Source organism: Buteo buteo, chromosome Z (assembly GCF_964188355.1).
Source record: "Buteo buteo chromosome Z, bButBut1.hap1.1, whole genome shotgun sequence".
In the NCBI taxonomy this organism is placed as follows: domain Eukaryota; kingdom Metazoa; phylum Chordata; class Aves; order Accipitriformes; family Accipitridae; genus Buteo; species Buteo buteo.
In genome coordinates, this window is record NC_134204.1 from 57,523,585 (window position 1) to 57,542,746 (window position 19,162).

Here is a 19,162-nt window from a genome sequence, read left to right on the forward strand (position 1 = left end):
ATATGTGAGACCACATCCATGTTGCCTCTTGCATACTGAATCAAGGCTCAGATGCCTCCTGCTTTAAATGCTACACTTTATGAACACAGTTCTCCTTTGAGAGGACTTCCATACTGATAGAAGTCTTTAGTTTGCTCAAGAAAAGAAGACCAACATCCATCAAACCAGACTGAAGACCACACCGAGGGAGGTAACATGCAATAACCTGTTCCTTGCACCTATAAAGGGTGCAACACATTAGAAGACTTAACACAGATATTAACTTGGTTTATTGACTTGAGCATAACACCAATCACAAACTTTATGGATGCTTTGCCAGCTTTATTGTCTAAATTCTAGAAATTAGGGACGTGTCTCGGTTCCAGGAAACCCACAGCTCCAAGGCAGCTAACAATACAAAACCAGTCAGATTCCAAATTCTGCTGGCAGGATACCTCCTTGTTCCTCTCAAAACCTTCTCCAGTCTCACAGCACCTCTCCTTGTTCCATTTGTCTACCAAGTTTTAACAGGGGCAAACAAAGGAATAAGAGAGTAAACTGTTGCAATGAAGCTATAAAGTGGACTGCTGGGTAGCAGACATGAAAGCAAGAACAGACCTTCTTTTTGCAAACATTCCAAGCCAACCTAAATCAGGTCTGTAGCTGTGACCATTTAGGGCCTTCTCCCAGGAAGACAAACCTAATGGGATCCATCTCAGCTAATATGGACATCTAGCAGATGTGGTAAAGGAACATTGCCTGTGCTCTCTCCATTCTCCTGAAGGGAAGCCAGTGCCTCTGGGAGGTTCCTTAGAAGCTCAGCTAATATTGCTTCTTTGAGGGGACCTCAGAATCTGTTAGTTAGGTGTGTTAGTTGTATCCATCAGTGTGTTTGCAGAAGCAAGAATAAAAAGCCTCCTGGATTCTACTTGTATTGCTTTGTTAAGTCTGGAATCTGATGCACAATTGATTTGCTGTCAGGCTGGAGGGATGTGCTGCAGGAGGGTGTTCTGCAAGGTGTAGTCCCCATTTTAATTAATCACTTGAATGACAACATGGACACTTAACCCATTGTTGCAGTAGTGTAAGTGTAAACTGGGTAATGTAAGGAAGTAAGAGATGCACGTCTTGTTAGGAGACAGAATAATACTTTGCATTACCAGGCAAAAAAACAGAGCAGCTTTCAAGCACACCAGCCTTTCTGGAGTTCTTTATCTGGATGATGACAAGCTAAAATGGGCTGCCACACAGGCCAAAATTAGCATCACAAATGCTCTCAAATAATGGCATGAAACAGACAGGGTGCAAAACCAAAGTTGTTTACCAAAAGAGGAATATTCAAGTGCACAAGTACAAGTACACTCCCTGCAAGGGAGTGGGGACTCACTGGCAGTTCTGCTGAAAAGGAAACGATAGCGATCGAAACTACTGTCACAGCTAAAGCATGGAAGACACTAGAAAAATGAGACTAGATTAGGTTTTGTCCTGCCTCTACCATTATTACAAGATCATGATGAGATAGAAATCAATGCAATGTGCCAGGAAATAGCTCAAATTGCAGATAAAGAGAAAAGCTACTAAATACAGCTCTCCCTCATCCTGACATAGTATGAGTGTATCAGGCAGCAAATCATCCCGAAGTTCTGAGTGATTGTGTTCTGCTAAAAATGTTTAAATGACCTTTACCCTGTTCCTTTTACTGGTGGCCAGAATATATGCCAATGCTGTATCTCATCCTTAACTAGCAAAGAACTACCACATATCCTTTTAAAGACCTCATTATCAACTTTTGAGCCAGAGAAGGAACACAAGCTTACTCAGAGGACAAAGTTGTAAATGTCCCCCAGAGGTGCTGAGATCTGCTTGACAAAAGCACATTTTTAAAATGTTACATAATGAAACAATCTGTAGTTAAAATGATTTGTGTTACTTTCCATTGTCAAGCTGGTCTATCTAGTAGAGCACTGTAATGAGCTTGTTCAGGAACTTCAATGCTTCAGCTGGAAAGTTACACAGATGAGTCTGTCACAAGTTAATTAAGCTGAAGTTTACATAATGATGAACAGCTTTTCATGACAAATATATTCTTCCACCAAAACCAGTTCAACTCTCTGCCTCCTTCGCTGTTGTGGTGGCTTACTGGTTTGCAACACACAGCCATATGTCTGTGGTTGTCCTTATCTGTCTGACAGAGATCGCACAGCAGTGAAACCATAGCACCATTGTTTTTCAGATAGGTCGTCACAGCTGAAGTCCAGCCTACTTCTGCCTTGACACTGCACTGGAAAACTAAAGGCCATGCCCCAAAAAGCAGTAACAGCACCACTGGCTGTCCAATCGGTTTCCTCTCACACTTTGTGGCTACAGGCACAATCTTGGAAGAAAGGCATGTTGGGTTCAGGCATAAACTCTGCACTCATCAAATGACTAAATATAATCATACTGATACACATAAATGTCAGTGTAGGTATAAGCCAGATTGAGCTTGTTAAAACCCAGAGGCCTGCTGACAGTACATGGACAGTGTTGAGAAAATGTCTAACAATTCACTGCCATTTGAGACCAGAAGTCAATGACATGTCAGGAATGAGAGCTAAAGAAAAAGTAGCTCTTCTTCTGATAGCAGGCTAAGATGATGGTGGACAGTAAGAAGAAAGCTCTTTGCTCACAGCTTCTGTTCCGCAATATCCCCTCTGGTTCCCAGAATATGCTGTGAAACAGATAGGACTTCCCATATTGCCTGTGAAAAATTATGTAAACCAACAGGCCAGAAAGGGAGAAAAATCCCTGCATAGGCAATTCTCCCTCATTTACCAAATTGGCATATGCTCATGACCACAGAGTCAGCCAAAAGTCAGCCAGGTCTGTGAGTGACTGATTACATGTGTTGTGCTCTCTATTCTTGAGCAGCAAAGGTTGCAAGGGTAGGCCACTTTCTCGAAGGAGAAGACAAATTATGCCAGTACTCCCCTCTCCTCTCACTGTCCCAGTATGTGCTCCTTGGTTTGTTTTCAAGGGCATGGGAGTGGATTTGAATGAGAGAGAAAGAAAAAAAAAACAAACAAAAAACACAACAAACCCTGCTCTGCTCAACACAACTAATTCCTTATTTTTTAAAGAGCAGTTACTGCCAGTTTTAATACATGTATTAAAGACTGACTCATGAGTTGGCCCCCTTACAAATGCTTTGTAGTTAAAGAGAATGGGAATAGGGACCTTGCTAAAGTGAAAGCTCTGTTGACCATTTTGCATTTTAAGCCAGCCACCTCTTATCACTTTCTCTATTTGGTTCTCTAACTAAAAGGTTAGCAAACATGAACAGTGAGCATTTGCCAGAACACGAGGAATCTCAGGTCTCTCTGCTTGAACCTTGAACTGAATTTAACTACTCAGAGACTGTCAGTGATATAATCATGGCAAGTCTTTTCGATTTCCTGGTACAAACTTGCACATGCAATGAAAATTATGGGAAATGGTGCATGACAGGGATTGTTCTCCTACCTCTCAGCCTACTGTTCTCATATAATGAATATAGTCAAGGAAGGGTTCCTTCTTACTCATATTCAATGCCCTGTACAGCAATGGTACTCTGCAGTTACTGTGGACACACACTAGTAGGAGGCACAGAGAGGTCACCTTCTCAGCAAGGCTAGCAGTTTATCAAAGCCAGCCTGGTGGTTTTTCAGTGTGGCAATGAACATATCTAACAGATGGAGAGGGAGAGAAAACGCCCTCTCAGCACAGAATGGCTCTTCAAAGGGTGCCATGGGCTTTCTGGGAGGAGAAATCTGCTGGAATTGAGGTTGTGAGCAGGCTTCATCCACTGTGGTCTGTGGTGCAGTACACCCAGCAGCAGTACAGAGTACCCTACTTGCACCATATGAACAAGGTCCTGCGCTTACTGCTGGAAGCTCCAAAGCATGCCCCATGCATAAAGGAGCTCATTGTCTCCCCATCCTAGGTCACATTTCTGCCAAAGGTCACCATGGTTTCTCATTGAAGCCAAGGCCAGGTCTTTCTCAGGGAGAGCTGAACATACATTGCCCCAATATAAATAGCTACAATTCTGCTGTGAGTCCAGTTCATCACAAAATTACCACGTCAACCATGTCATCATGAGCAGAGATAGAACCAAAGCTGACTGGATGAAAGTCTCTGATAGCATTAACCCCTATATGTATGCTCCACTGACAGTTCACCCCAGGTCCTTCAGCAGCACCATGTGAATATTAGCCCTGTAATCCAGACTGCTGAGCTGTGTAAATTAACAGGGTATCATTTATTTGTCCTCATCCTCACTGCTGGGCCCAAGAAGCACCTGGCTTAATGGCAAGTACCAGAACTAAGGCACACAGCTGCAGGGAAGTAGTCGCAGCAGTCTAAAGAAGGGTAACAGGTTTATTGGTGGATAACTGGAGTGCTGAGCCCCCAAACAAGATTTGTTGTTTCATTTCCACACTTCCATCATTGTCCTGATAAGAGGTCACCAGGAAGAATAGACCTTAGCATTTCTATGAAACACAGACAGCAGCTCTGGCCTTACCAAATAGCATTAGCAAAATATCAGTAGATTCATGTTGTTACCCCCTACCAGCTGCACCATTAAAAATGTCTGCTCCTAAGGAATACATGAGAAAGGGATCCCCAACAGTGTCACGTAGGCAGACAAGGGTGATTTACTGCTCTGTGCAGGGTGATAACATGGGCATGAATCACCAGGTGCCTTCAGAGAGCAGCTAGACAGGAGCTTGCATGACAAGGAGGACAGGCAAGAAAGCATTATAAGGGCCAAGCCTACCTGCCCTTCTCACATGGACTAAGTAAAGCATTCCTGATCCTATGGAAGTGACTAAACAAAACAGATCCTCTCTGTGCCTCCTCATGGCACTGCAGCAGTCCTGAAGTAACTGAGACAAGTGATGCCAATGAGATTCTTCTGCTAAGCACTGTGTATTAGACTAGGAATACCACACAGATAGTCTGATCCTGGTGGATACATCTCAAGAAACAGTGCCTAAGCTCTCCTGCTAAGTGGTTTTAGTGCTATCTTAGCACCAAAGTGAAACAAAGAGAGCTAACACCCTGATGGGGCGTTCATGAAATGAGGAAAATAAGACGACTGTAAGAAAGCCCAACGTCCATGATAGCTATTGAGAGAGGATGGAAAATTAACCATGAAAGTCAATATAAAAGCACAACATCGAGGAGATGCTGAAAAACATCTGAAATCATGTGTAAGTGTGTCTCAGACGCTTTCAAATTTCAAATGGCACTCAGATCATTTGAAATCAAGTGTGGCCTTCCCTTTGATGTCAGTCATCTTTAAGTCAAGGCCTTCTAGAGCCTTCAAGGCCCTCAAATCACATGACTGGCTTTTAGCTTCTGTGGTATCTTTGATGAATCATTCCCAATGGAGGAAAACTTCCCTACAAAGATGAACAGCACTTCATTCTTACAAACTGTTTGAAGAGAGAAGAGTGTGATCTTTCTCTTTTGCTCAAAGTGAGCTGCACTTGGAACAGACCTGGTCCTTGCCATAACCAGTGAACTCAGCCATCAGCCTGGTATAGTGTCTCCCAGAATATTTGCACAGTGCTTTCTTACCAGCCCACTCCTCCCCAACACAGGGAAGTTCAGCACAAATACAAGAAAGAGGATTTTCCCAGGCCCTTCTCCCTGAGCTCTTTTCTGATCCCTGAGGAACTTCTTTAAGCCCCAAAGCATCAAAGGCAGATTTTGGCACACATGGATACTTCTTTCATGTGTTGCTGAAGACAAATGGAAATCCAGGCAGGTAAGGAGAGCATTCATCTCACACTTTATAGAACAGACTTTGCAGGTCTGAGACCACTTTCAGAGACTAAAGTAGTAAGTGAGCAGCAAGACAGCACACTACAGCTGAACTTCGGTAATGGGACTTTCCAGAGGAGGAATGGGTAGGCTTCCTCTGTCCTGCCATCAGGAAATGTATTTACAGCATCAGGTTTCCACACCATCAGAGACAGAAATAAGAGCAGAATGCCAGCTGCCTTTTCACCTGGCAAAGTTGTCATGCTTGAATGTGAAGATGGAAACAGCGTGAAGGCACACTGCTCAGCTGCAGGTGATGCGATAATACAGCAAGAAGTCATGCTAGGCATCCAGCCCAGAGACAGAAGGTACTCCTCGCACCACTTGGAGTCCATGCATAAATCTGGTACTGGGTTCCATCCACAGCTTCATCCCTGCTGCGGAAATCTACCTAGAGATATCTACCTAGGAGTGCAATTTGACTGTCAATGTCTTCAGGGATTAAGAGCTCTCATTGGATCCTTTCCCTCCTTGAACTTCATGGGAAGAGGAATTTTAATTTCCAGGTTGTCCTGCACTGAACAGATTTGCTTTTGTTCTGTTCCCTGAGCTTTAAGTGAGAGAAGAAAATAGATGAGGAAATGAACACAACACTGAGACAATGACAGTTTCCATTAAATACAGTATTCTTTAGCACGGACCACGTGTTAGCTGGCTGTCATGTCCTTAACCTAAAGGATAATTCTGTTACCAAAGACCATGTAGGATGGGTTGTTTTCAGCTGGAGTTTGGTCACCTCCTGTGCAAACTCTACCTGGATGACTTATTTAGCCTCCTGATGCCTATGATGATTTGTTAGAGAATTTGCAGGTGCATTAAAATTATAAATAATGTACAAGTGTCAACATGTTTTATATATTCACTTCAAACAAAATGTGAACTGTGCTGTGACTGCATTTGCTGACTTTGGGCTTAATTTGGATTTAAAGCTTATTTCAAATCTTTTATAAATTAGACCATTACCCTTTTTTCTTGCCACAAAATGCACAACTTTTCATTGAATCATTTTTGCATTCCTTACTGCCAGCCAAGGCTATTCTGTGATGCCTGTCACCCAAAAGCTACTAAAACTAATGCTTGTCAACTAATCCCAACCATAATTTCCAGGTAACCAACAAGGCAAAAAATAAATTTCTTTATCAACTCCAGTCTCTTTACATCTGCTTTATTCCCAACTGTACCACAACCAGTTATAACTGAGCTGCAGTTTAATCAACTAAGTGGGCCACCCCGTGAGGAAATAGGAAAAAAAAAAAGAAAAAAGGAAAAGAGAAAGAAGAGAGAATCTAGGTCACTCTGTTCTTAAGACAACAAAATAGATAATTGCTTCACTCCAAAGCATCCATGCTGCACTTGGAGTATGTTTGACACCTTATGTAACTAATACCATCTCTAGGTTAGCCAGCCACTTCCTAATAATGTGTCACAAATGCCTCTTCCATGCACATCCAGTAATGGAGATGGTATATCTGACCCATCCTTTTCAGACTGTGTGGAAGCAAGAAATACTGCAACCCATGAGATTTTGAGGGGATTTTTGTGAGCTTTTGAGGAGAAGGGGAAGAAAAACTCTGTGATTATTTTACTTGCATCTGGAAGAAATTAGCAGAAATGCTGGTCTTCAGCTGCTGTAGACTGACAGATCTCTGTCAAAAAAGACATGTTTAGAACAGCTGAAAACTGTAAATTACATTATGCTGTACCAGAGCAGTGCCTGTGAAGGCTCAGGATCCTATTGTGCAGAATCAGGCCCTGGGTTTCACTGGTCATCCAGAGCTTGTCTCTGTTGGGCTAGATTAGCTCAATTGATTTCTTTTAATTTGGACTAATTTTTTAAGCACATAAAAAGGACCTAATCTTCTACAATACCAAGCAAAATACACACTAAAGTGAGCCCTGAATAAATATCAGACAAATAACCACATAAGAACCAGTAATAAGACAGCATGTCTACAACTGAGAGAAAAAATAACGGGTGTTCTTAACTCAGGGTGGCTAATTCACAATAGTTGGCTGGAGTTAAAACAGCATGGAGGCTGACATACCCTGCCTTTAACCCGGGGAGAGGATTCAAGATGGAAAGCAGAGTTAAAACTGTAGCAGCTTTGTCTTCACTTTAGCTGATGTGGAAGCAGAACACTCTTGTCTGTGGTGATGATCAAGAGGATGTGTTTTACCCACCTATTTTAAGCAACTGTTAGCGCAGCTGCCAGCATAGCAGGAACACGTATACCGTCTTGGAGGAGAGAAACTGAGGTCAAAGCAGAAGCAGTACCACCTGAAAAGTTTTACCAGATGACAGTTAAAAAGCAAAACCAGAAATCCCAATCAAGTGTCTTAGCCAGGAGGCAAGTCATTGTCTGCCTGACAGGAGAACTCAGGCCACATGACCAGAAAAGGGAGCACGTTGACATGGTGTTCAGAGAGATATGAATTGCACTGGGATCTCTGCCTGGCAGAGTGCTCACTGGCAATACAACAAGATGCACAGTCAGCAGAAAGGGATGGCACATTCCTCTTCTCTTCCAGAAGCCAACAGCTTGTTAAGGCAGTGATCTGGTGTCCTACCATCTGTGTGTGTGCCCCTGTTGAAGGTTTCCTTTGGGTAGGCACTCCTGAAGTTATCAGGCAGTTTTAAGGAGACTTGGGTGGAAAGTTATCAGCTGTGGGGACAGAGCCTCACAATACTACAGGAGACATTTGAGCCCGAGGGATTCAGTCCTGCATGTAAAACATGCCTCTTTTCCGGGTGCTACGCCAGCATAAGGCACTCTCCTGAAGTGCCTAGCTCGGTACAGATCTAAGTCATATTAGAATGTGAGCCTGAGTCCAGGATATTTCCAGGGTAGAGAGCAGGAGCATAAAGTGAGGAGCACAAACTGAGTCTAAAAATCTGCCATCACAAGTAAAATAGTAAATATTGGTGCTGAGAAAGAATAGCTTGTTCTCAGACAACTGTTCAAAACTGGGAGGAGATTCCAGGGAACTATATAGTTCTGAAATTATTTATTTCTGAACTGTAGCGTAAAACAAATGAACAAATGTATTGAAAACAGCTGCTTCCATGTGAACTGCAAGCAGAAGTTCCCATGGAGGGAATTTCAAGCTATGCTTGTCATGTGAAACTCAAAACCTCTGCCTGGCAGAAACACCACAGTTGGAAAAATATCCAGTGTAGCTGTGAGCTTGCTTTACTCAGAAGCAACCTGACCAGCTATTCTAGAAATTACTTTGTAAATCCACCAAGTCCTTTGAAAAAAAATCACTTTCAATCTGAATCTGGTAGTTGATTTCAAATCATCCTTGGAGCAGTGAGATGATATAGCTGGCAGACCTCTCCTCCTCTCATACAGACACAACAGGGCTAAAAAGTTTTCAGAAAAGGGAAAATTAATCACAGCTCTGTGACAACCTTCTCCAGAGCGGCACACTGCTCATTCCCACTGAGCTGGGCCAGACCCCTGGACCCCATCAGAGACTATCACATATTGTAACAACATAAAAATTGAGTGTAAATACTAAACCTCCTTTAAAGACAATTTTGTTATTATGGACAGTCTTACAGTGAAGAGTCAAAGGTGTTGTGTGCTTTCTATAGAGGTACTCAGGACAGAAAATTATTCCTGCCTCACTGGCCCTATCTCTCTGGGCATGTACAACCACACTGATAAATTATTTGAAACCCATCTGAGACCCAGCTTCCACTTCTTCCTGCTTCCCCCAGCAGCAAGCTCCCCCAGGACCTCTGTGCTTTTCCACTATTCAGAAACACTCTTCTGATTCCTGATTCAAGTATGTTCATGGCCAATTTATTCACATGTCCTTTACTTTAAGTAGCTCTTCCTTCACTACAGTGTTTACCTCTCTCATGTATTTAGAGAGAGCAGTTGTGTCCCTTCTTAACCTTTTTCCTCAGCATTTTAATGCATCTCCATGTAATTATAAATTTACTCTTTCATGCTCCTTTTAATCTGTCCCTGTGCAGCTTGGCTGACATGGAACAGGATCTGCTGATATTTAAACTGTGTAGTAAGAAAAATGCAGAGGAGAAAGCTGCAATTGTCACAAGTATTTTAAATATACAAAATGAAACAGAAAAAAAATCAAAAAAGACTTGTCTATTTCTAATGGGGACTGGTGTTTTTCTAAACACTCTCCCAAGTAGTTTCACTCCCAGCTAGAACTGTGCCAAGGAGTTGCTACATTGATATGCTGGCAGTTACCAAAACCTCTGAATATTTTCTCTTTCTCCTCAATTTTTTGTTTGTATTTTGTTTGTTTGGGTTTTTAAAATAAAACTTCTTTTATTTAATGAAAAATTAAATCTCAAGGAAATTGCAAAGAGAAATTGGTTCATTCATAAAGAACAAAGCATTTCACTCAGTAAGAGCCACACATTGATTCAGGGAAGAGTGGCATGCATACGCTTTACTCCAGCATAAAGGAAATGGCTGTCACAGGTTAAAAATATATCTGTTTGGATATAATGTCTTAGTCCCATGCAGTCTTTCAGGTTTGTGATGAGTCTTTCTCTTCTTGGTTGCTGAGAAAATACAAACTGTGTTTAAAAGCTTTTCATGAAAAAAACATGTTTTAGTAAAACCCTTCCAAAGTCCTCTTGCAAATTAAAATTTTAATTAATACATGCATTTTCAAGGAATTTAATGGACACGTACACTTGGGACAGGCACTGGAACAGAGACCAGGCAGTCCCACACAGTTTCTGCCCCTTCAGGGGACATGCAGAAAGTCTCACACTACATGCAATAACATGGTGGGAGGGAGGCAGAATGAACAAATCATGCTGCAAAACCTTAAGTAGCTGCTAAGAAGCTTCATTCTTGTAGGTACTGACAGATTCAAATTGTAAAAAGATACACGCCAAAGTCCGCAGATTAAATTTATTGTTTGTATTAATACATTTCTGCAGTGACAGCACCCACCCAATTTGAATCAGCTCATTTAAAACTGCAGAGCAGGGGGAGGAATCAATTCTCAAATTGCACAGTGTGATCGATTTCTCCCTAGTAGAGAGACACAATTTGTTTATGGTATTTTGTTTCTAATGCACTGTGATTTGTACCAGTGATAGAAAGGTCACTAGTAACCTTTGCCATGTCTGTAATTGCAGCTGTTAGCCTTTAGCAAACCACATGATCATCTGCTCAGCAACCTGTGGAACTTTTCAGCCAAGGTTTACATCATTTGAGACCCATAGTCCATCCACTAAAGACAACCTGCAAGAAACAGAACTGACTATATGTGACACTCTCACAGTCAAGCTGTAGGTGAGAAAATAAGACAGCAACCAACATAGTTCTCAAAGCCATAACTTAGCAAATGTTTAAGGTTCTGTGTAGCGTTGAGCAAGCACTTCTTTTCAGCACATGGAATGACTATACAAAGACAGTGCAGAGTTGCGGCCTCCCAAAGAGGAGCGTCCAAGGCTAAGGAAGAGAGCCCTCTGCCCCACCACTGAAAGAGGAGAGTCAAAGAACTTGGAAGAGCCTCAGCATGCTGCATCTGCAGCTGTTGGAAGTGAGAGTTGAAATTCTGCAGCTTTGAGGGACTAATGTCCCAGAGTCCTTAGCCGTTCCTGACAGGACTTTCCTTCCAGCCCTTTCACGAGCTCTGTTGCCCTCCTCTGGATGCATTCAAGTACCTTAACATCCTTTTTAAATTGCAGGGCCCAGAATTGCACACAATATAGGCAGAAGTTATCTGAGAACAAAGGTGGATGGTCCCCCAACATCTACCACTTGCTACAGTGGGCTGGAGATGTCCTGTGTCATCTCAGATTCTCCAGTCTGTGATTTGGAAGCACCTGCCTGCAAAATTAAAGACCTTGTGTGTCACAGGTTTCAAGATTACAGGCAAAATAGATCCCAGAAGTAAATACCAGCACTACCTGCTGGCACTACAACTTGCAGTTCTGCATTACAGTTTCTCTCCTGCTCCAGGACTTCATAAATTAACATAAGCAGTGGAGAACAGTCTAGCTGATGCATGAGGTCCCAGAGCAGGAGGGAGGCTCAGCAGAGAACTGCAAATGTGAGAAACAAGTGGCTGAGCTGGGGGAGGAGAAGGCAGGAACCACTGTGTTTATTTCAATGTCTCTTCCATCCTGGACAGGTCTGCATTGCCTCTAACTGCACTCAGTCTCACTGACTTCTCCAGGGAAAATCAAGGACTTAACCCCCACATCACAAGCAAATAAAGTGAGCAAATGCAGCAGCAAACTACACACTTCATAAGCCACACAGAAGGCCACTGCTAAGATGTTGCTAAACACTAGTACAGTTCCTATTCAGACTCATCTGGTATTCACACACCGTCACATTTTCACTAATGTAAGCTTAGCACAGGGGCTGCTTTTTCAGAGCTTATGTACAGTGACTTAAATCCCATTATCTTCAGGAGGGTTTAAATCTCTGCCTACCTTCGAGAACAAGGGGACTCCCTCTGGACTGTTTTGTGGTGTACCTAGCTGAACCAAAACTGACAGTAATGGACGTGAAGTAGGCAATCCCCCCCGCTGGCATATACCAGGTGGCAATCTGGTCACATTTGTCTTCTGCCTACAGTATTTTAAGAATCTGTATGAACCAAAACAAGTCTCCACTGAATCTTGACAGATAGAATGAATGCCAAGCAGCAGTCCTCACTCTAAGCTGCTGCCAATAAAACAGAAAATCATGTCTGTAACATAGCTCAGTGAATACATATCCAGAAACTCAAATGTACCCTTCCTCCTGATGAGGCTTGCATTGCACAATGAATTCAAGGGGTACTGGTAGCATGAAGAAGAAATTTAGACAGTACCATTCATATGCATCATTATTTATGAAATGAGTTACATGACCTATCCACAGGCTGACACTAGAAAAAGTCACTATTTAAGGCAGGCATCCCAGCTAGACATTTCTCCTATCCATGGCAATAAAAGGAGCACATCAAAAAGGGCCCTGCACAACACCATATAACAGAGTTAGAGCTGTTGTATGTTCCATATATCCATACCTTCACAGCATTCTGGTCTGCACAATGCTAGTTTCTGCTGTAAGAAATCTCTCTCCTCAACCACACCATGATCCCACCTCAAACAAATCCTCCTCACCTTCCCATGAGCTTTTCCCTTCTCTTTTTCTATATGAAAATGTCTAAGACCCTTGGCCCTTGAGGCCCTCCCAGTAATAGGATGACAGCCAATAGCGCTTCATGAAGTTTATTGTCTTCTACTTCAGCCCAGTTTCCCTATTTGTCCAAGCCACCAGTGACAGTGGAAGTGAGACAGTGTAGTATGAGAGGTGTTAATGCACCCTTTGCTTTCACAGAAACCTATGGAGAAATAAACATTCCTCTAGCGAATTCCTCAATTCCTCTAGGGACCATTTCGGGTCCTCCACTTCCAGCTTTTTCCTGGGAAGTCATACACCTCAGTCATGATGACAGTGCTCCAGAGCTCTGTCCTGGCTTGGTAAAGAGCACTCCTAATGTAAAATGCAATCATGAAATCACTCTGGTTGTCTTCATTTAGCAAACTGTCACAGGAACAGCAGAGTGACCAATCACCCTAGCTACACACACACCTATGTCAATGTCTGCTGGTGTGGCAAGGTCAGAGGTACAAATTATCCCTTTGCTGTCTCTTACTTCTACGGAAGAAGCAGCAATTTTAAGCCTCTAGGCTTCCTCTTGCAATTTTCTTCTTGTTGTCCTACACAGCTAATCAACATTATGACTGCATTTCATCTCTATGGCTTCTGTCACTGTCAGACAATAAACAGAGTGGCTTTCACACAGGGTGCTGAAAGGTGTCAGGAGCACAAAAAAAGCCACAGAAGCAAATTGGCCAAATAAGCTAATATTTTGTACGGCTTTTCCTGGACCACAGTCCCCACTGCTAAAGAAAGGGTCAAGGATTTTACCTTGAAGATGCCAGGGATTTGCAAAGACACATTTCGAACTTGTCAAACACCAGGCAAAGACTCTGCTGTCAACACCAGCAGCAAAATCCCAGTGCTGGCAGCACAGCAGAGGACGGCCTTCTACTGCACAGAAATAGCAGGCTTCTGCAGGCTGCCTTTAACAAGTAAGGGAAAGAACACATTCTACTTCAGCAATACAATAACCTGCTAAACTGATTTCACAAAACCTAAATCCCCTAGTCACACAGACTTCCAAACAAAGCAACTCTACACAACATAACCGCCTTTCCTTGCTTGCTAACTTAGCTCACCTACCTTTCAAAACACCTCATTGCTTTCTTCCCATCTGACTGGCAAAACTCCAAGGAAAAACAAATCTGATTGTCCTATGCCACTAGGGACAAAGGAAATGTCTTCAAGGATTGCTTCAAAGGCAACGGGAAAACTCCCACAGGAACATTCTGCTAAGGCTACTGTTTATTGTTAATTACGCAGAGTGTGAGACATCCTCTTCCTCAATAAGGTGAGTGAGGAGGTGGGAGAACAATGCTGTTTTCTGTCCAGTACCTCCTCTGATCACCCCAGTATGAAGAAACCTGGTCCCAAAGTTCTTGTATGCTTCACAGCCCTGCAAAGCCCTGTCCAGCAGGAAAAGGGTAAAAGCACCCCACCTGCAAACTGTTTTCAAATCCAGGCTCTTAGCTACCACAAGCTCTGGCCTAAGCCCCACTTTGGTGCTGGATGCTGGAAAGAGGAAATACCATGCCTATAATGCTCAGGCAAGGAAACCAAATTGGCCCTCGGCCTTTGTGAGGTATCCCCAGCTGAGATAGTGAAAGGGTTAAGCTATCATAGCTGTAGGTGGTCTGCAAGCAATATCTATAGCAAGTCTGATTCTCTGTAAATTGGAGGCGACCTTACTGACAAAATTGCAATTTTTTTTTTTCTTTCTTCCAGGAGTGCCAGAAGAGATTTTGAGGATGGGATAAGAAATTTTGCACCATTCAAAAAATCCCAAGCAGATAGCAAAATGAATTCAGACGTGTTCTGGGAAAAGCCACATTAAACTAAAATCACAGAGCCATGAAATCCACAGGAAGATCTCCCTGAAAGTGGGGATAATGTATCCTAGCCAAAGCAAGCTTGTCATCCAACAGAGGTTTGGTGCTTTGCTCAGTTCAGGCATCTCCCTCTGGATGTTGGAACTGGAAGACAAAAAGGGTTCTGGCCCCATATTAAGGAAACAAAATGTAACCTTTGGTCCTTGGCTTGCTGTGCCAGTGCGGCCAGATTGCATGCTCACATCAGCTTGGTCTTTAACTCCAGTGGGAAACAAGTGTCTAAAACCACTTTTACTATCCATGCTACATTTGCCCTGAGAGATCTTGTTTTTCCTCTTTGAAACTATTTCTAATTTAAAAATAGATCTCTGCTTAATAAATGAACATTTCCTGGATTTTACCATTCTGGAGAGACTTCTCCTTTATTGAATAAGTGGGCAAGTTCCAGACACATTTTGCTAACACATTAAGTCATCTGGCAGAAGAGCTGGTGCCCTGGGCAGCATCTTGACAGACATCAGAAACTCAGGCTTCACCAAAAGATGCTTTTTTGAATTTGCCTTCTTTTGACCAAGCACCTCCTATTATAATGCAAATTCTGATCCTGGCATGCAACATTATGTTAGAATGAATGTCTGCCCAGAATAAATGCTGTTAAACACAGGCAGACACTGCTTCCAACTCAGGTTAGTCTCTAAGCTGCAAGAAAAGGCATGCATCTCAGCTATTACTCCTTTGCTGCAACCCTCCTCCCCCTGCCTTTAACTGCAGTCTCTAAGCAGTTATTTCCCTTTAGTAGATTCACAGATCTCCAGCTGCAGTAGCTACATCTCCAGCTTGCAGGTACACTTGTTCATTTCTGTGCAAGCAACCTTATTTACACCATAGTGAACAGTGCAAAATTTGCTCTTCTCAAAACTATTTCTCCTTCAAAACAGGCACTGAAGAATAATGAAATGTAACACTGCTTCCATATGAACTGCTATCTTCTCAGATAGGTATCTTCATATCTTGCTATTTTGTGCCATCAAATTAGACACTTTCTTCTCCAGTTTGATCTTCCCATTCAAAACACTCCAAATAAAACTTGGGTTGCTTGCTCTATTCTTGACTGTGAGAATTTTGCTTTCTTGGTGAATAAAAAAAAATACAGTTCCTTTGCTTTCAAAGATGAAAATCATGTTTCCATGCCATGGAGAGTGTCCTGCAGTAAATGTTGAAGCTGCATATGACATCAATAACACCATGCATGAAACATTCCCACAGTCCCATGACTCTATAGTTTCTCCAAAGGAAAATGAATGGAAAATGCACACATGAGATGAGATACAGTACAAAAGAGAATGATCAGAACCACCTCATCGACTTCCTCTGAGGACAACTATTCCAGTTCTCAGGAGCAGCCAGCAGAGCAGCCAGCATTCACCATTGTCTCAGTGACAGCCTTGTTTTGACTGAATGTTCAGGCCAAGCAGCCCAGAAAGGCAGCATAACTGTGGCAGAACAAAGGAATCTTATTCCCAAATACTTCCGTGTTGTTTGCAATTTCTCCCCCACACACCACTGCCTTTTCTATTTCCCACCATTAGGTTAAAACAATTCATCACACATGGAAGGAAATATACTGAAACCATAAAAGAGGTTGGCTTCAAATCCAGGTGGCATGTGTGGGGGATACTTTATTACTGTTTCCCTGCTTATTGTGGCAATATTCTTATCAAGAATAACTCTCCAAATACCAGGTACAAAAATTTCTGCACTGGCCCTTTTTTTGGACAAGGTCTGGCCAACATTTGCAGGGAGGATGAAAAGGGTGCTCACACAGATACACAAAATGCTACTCTTTCTTTGGGTTTACTCTGGCTAAACCTGTCTGCAGCCTCTGTAATACCTGCCTCAGTGGCATGGCATGAAGCACAGCAAGACCTGCACACTGTACAGCAGGATATGCAGCCAGCTGGTCCGGTGCCAGATTAGGCAAGACCCAGGGCCTGCACACCTTGTGTGGGAGGTCTCTCCCCTGCCGTGGAGCTTTGGTCGCTGCTTGTTGCTGCCCTCTCCTGCTCAGATTCCTCAAACACTTGGCTCTGGGATCATGAATCGGTGAAAGGCATGCTCTTCCGGGTCCCCAAACAGCTCTTCCAGCTGCAGACCCCAGCAGAGGCTCATAGCAGTCCATCCCCTCTCTTTCCAGGTGCAAAGGGGACGGGGTAGGGGGGAATGCAAGGCCCCTTATATGCCAACCACACTTACCTCCTAGAGCTTGTTTCATAACAAAGTCCATGGTAATGGCTTAGGGGTGCTGCCCACCTTCACAGCTCACATGCACAGAGACCAGGAATCCTTGGAGGGCAGCCTGTGAAGAGGCACAATCAAAAGAGGAATGGTGTCTCTAGGAGGAGAAAAGGCTCACCTCTCTCCCCACAGCTTTCCTTCCCTTGCCTAAGTGCAGGCAAGTTTCCAACCCCCCCATCCCTGCAGACCTGGCTATGCAGGACAAGGCACCTGGGGAGCTGAGCTGCATGCTGGCGGGTGGGGAACGGGCAGCAGGAGGAGGAGGTAAGGGGACACGGCTGTTCCCCCAGGCAGGGCAGGTTGCCGGGAGTGAGCCCGAAGGAGCAGTGCGGCTCCTCGCGGCTTGTCTGCTGCAGACGGGCAGGAAGGAGTTAAACCTTTGAACTTTCTCGTTTCCCCGCCTGCTTCTCGCCCCCTCGGTTTTCGGAGGGCTCGGTCTGGAGTGACAGCTCCGCCGGGGACCGCCAAGGGGGCATTTGAAGGTGAAGCGCTCCGCAAGTGCCCGGCAGGGCAAGCGGGGGAAGCTGGGGCGACTTGGGTGCGGATGCAGCCCAGGCGGCGGTATGGAGAGCACGGATGCGGGGCAGGCTCCCCCGCCCTAGCCCTTCGGAAACCTCACCCAGATTGCCCCCAGCGCAGTGCCAGCGAGAGCTGCACCTCCCCAGGAAGAGCCGGGACGGCTCAAGGTTGAGACCGGCCGGCCCCAGGTGCAGCACAGCAGCCCCGCCGCGCAGGCTGCTGCCTCCCTCTGCTGGCCCCGGCCGCAGGGAGCGGCGGGCTCGGCTCAGGCGCAGCCTGCCCCCCCTCGCCCGGCACCGGCTCCGGTGCCGCGTCACAGCCGTGCCGTGGGGCTGCGCAGCCCGCCAGCACCTGGGAGGATGAAGGCTTCCCCCTTCCCTGCGCGCCCACACCCCACCTCTCCTCGCTGCCCTGCCTCACGCCGGCCGGCACGGCACGGCCCGCCCGCCCCGGCGCCGATACCTCGCTCGGCGGCGGGCGCTGTGCTGAGTTGAGCCGGGCCGGCGGCAGGTGGCTGCGGCGGCTCCTCTCCGCTCCCCTCCGCTCCTAGAGGCTCCGGCCGGCGCCCATGTGCCTAACGGCTGCCGGGGAAGTTGCGGGTGCTGGGTGAAGGAGAGAGAATGAGTCCAGAGCTACTCCCTACTTTTCCCCCGCGCCCCTCTTTTTATCACAGGATTTCCGGACCATCCCACCGACACGGTCCCTCCTTCCTCCTCCCCTCGTTGCGGGAGCTGGGCTTTCTCCCTCCCCCTGCCTCCGGCTCCCCCGCCCCTTCCCTGCACCGCCCTCGCCCCTCGATGCTCGCCGCGGAGGAGGTCGTCAGCGCTCCCCAACCTCTCAGAGGGTTGCGTGTGTTTGCACGCATGTCCCCCACCCCATCCCCGGCTGTCTGCAGCAGCCAGGTGTCCTTGCGCTTTGCTGTAGGGGAAGGAGGGGAGGTTGTCAGCCCGCTGTTGCATTTAGCAATTGCTTCCTTGCACCTTCTCGGGAGTCAGTGTGTGCGCGCCAGGGGAAATCTCTGCAAATACTGCTTCCTGCAAAAGGGGGAGGGTGGGGGCGGCGATCCGCGTCCTCTGTTCTGGGTCCTTCCCGGAGATCCCCTCTCATCCCCTAGGTCCTGGAGGGAGTTGGAGAGGCAAGGAAGAAGACAGGGAGGGAGCAGAGGCTTTTTCTCCCTCCTCCTTCGCCTCGGATTTTATTGTGGCCGGAGAAGCATCGCCAGTTGCTCGGCTCAGTTCTCTCGCTATCCAGTGGTGTTTGCAGCCCAAGAGGAGGCTGGGGGGGGGGGGGCTGGGGGGCGGGGGGGGGGGGGGCGAAGTCCCCTCCCTGCCGTTGCCGCTTGAAGTGAGCGACTGCCGCGATCCGTTGTCGAGCACGGATTCGGGACGGCATCTGAAGCTGAGGAGGAAAGAGCTGCGTGCGCTGCGAGCGCTACGTAGCAAAGCAGAGCTACAGCCCCTCACGGCACCGGCACGCACCTTCTGGGTTGCCGAGAGCTGGCTTGGGGCTGGGTAGGGAGGGGACGAGCTC

General features: G+C 45.4%; 1 protein-coding gene across 3 annotated transcripts in view; it reads right to left on the reverse strand.

Annotated features, from left to right (window-relative positions):
* Positions 1-18,274, reverse strand: part of CPLX1 (complexin 1) — a 126,599-nt gene extending 108,325 nt beyond the window's left edge. For 2 of the 3 annotated variants that reach the window (XM_075021655.1, XM_075021657.1), the window contains exons 1-2: positions 18,095-18,274; positions 17,072-17,174 (exon numbers count right to left, since the gene is read on the reverse strand). In XM_075021655.1, the coding sequence (XP_074877756.1) occupies positions 17,072-17,102 (31 nt within the window). In that variant the 5' untranslated portion in view covers positions 17,103-17,174; positions 18,095-18,274. Of the gene's footprint in view, positions 1-17,071; positions 17,175-18,029 lie in introns of all 3 variants that reach the window. The other variant, XM_075021656.1, reaches the window with a different exon arrangement.
* Positions 18,275-19,162: the final 888 nt, after the last annotated feature.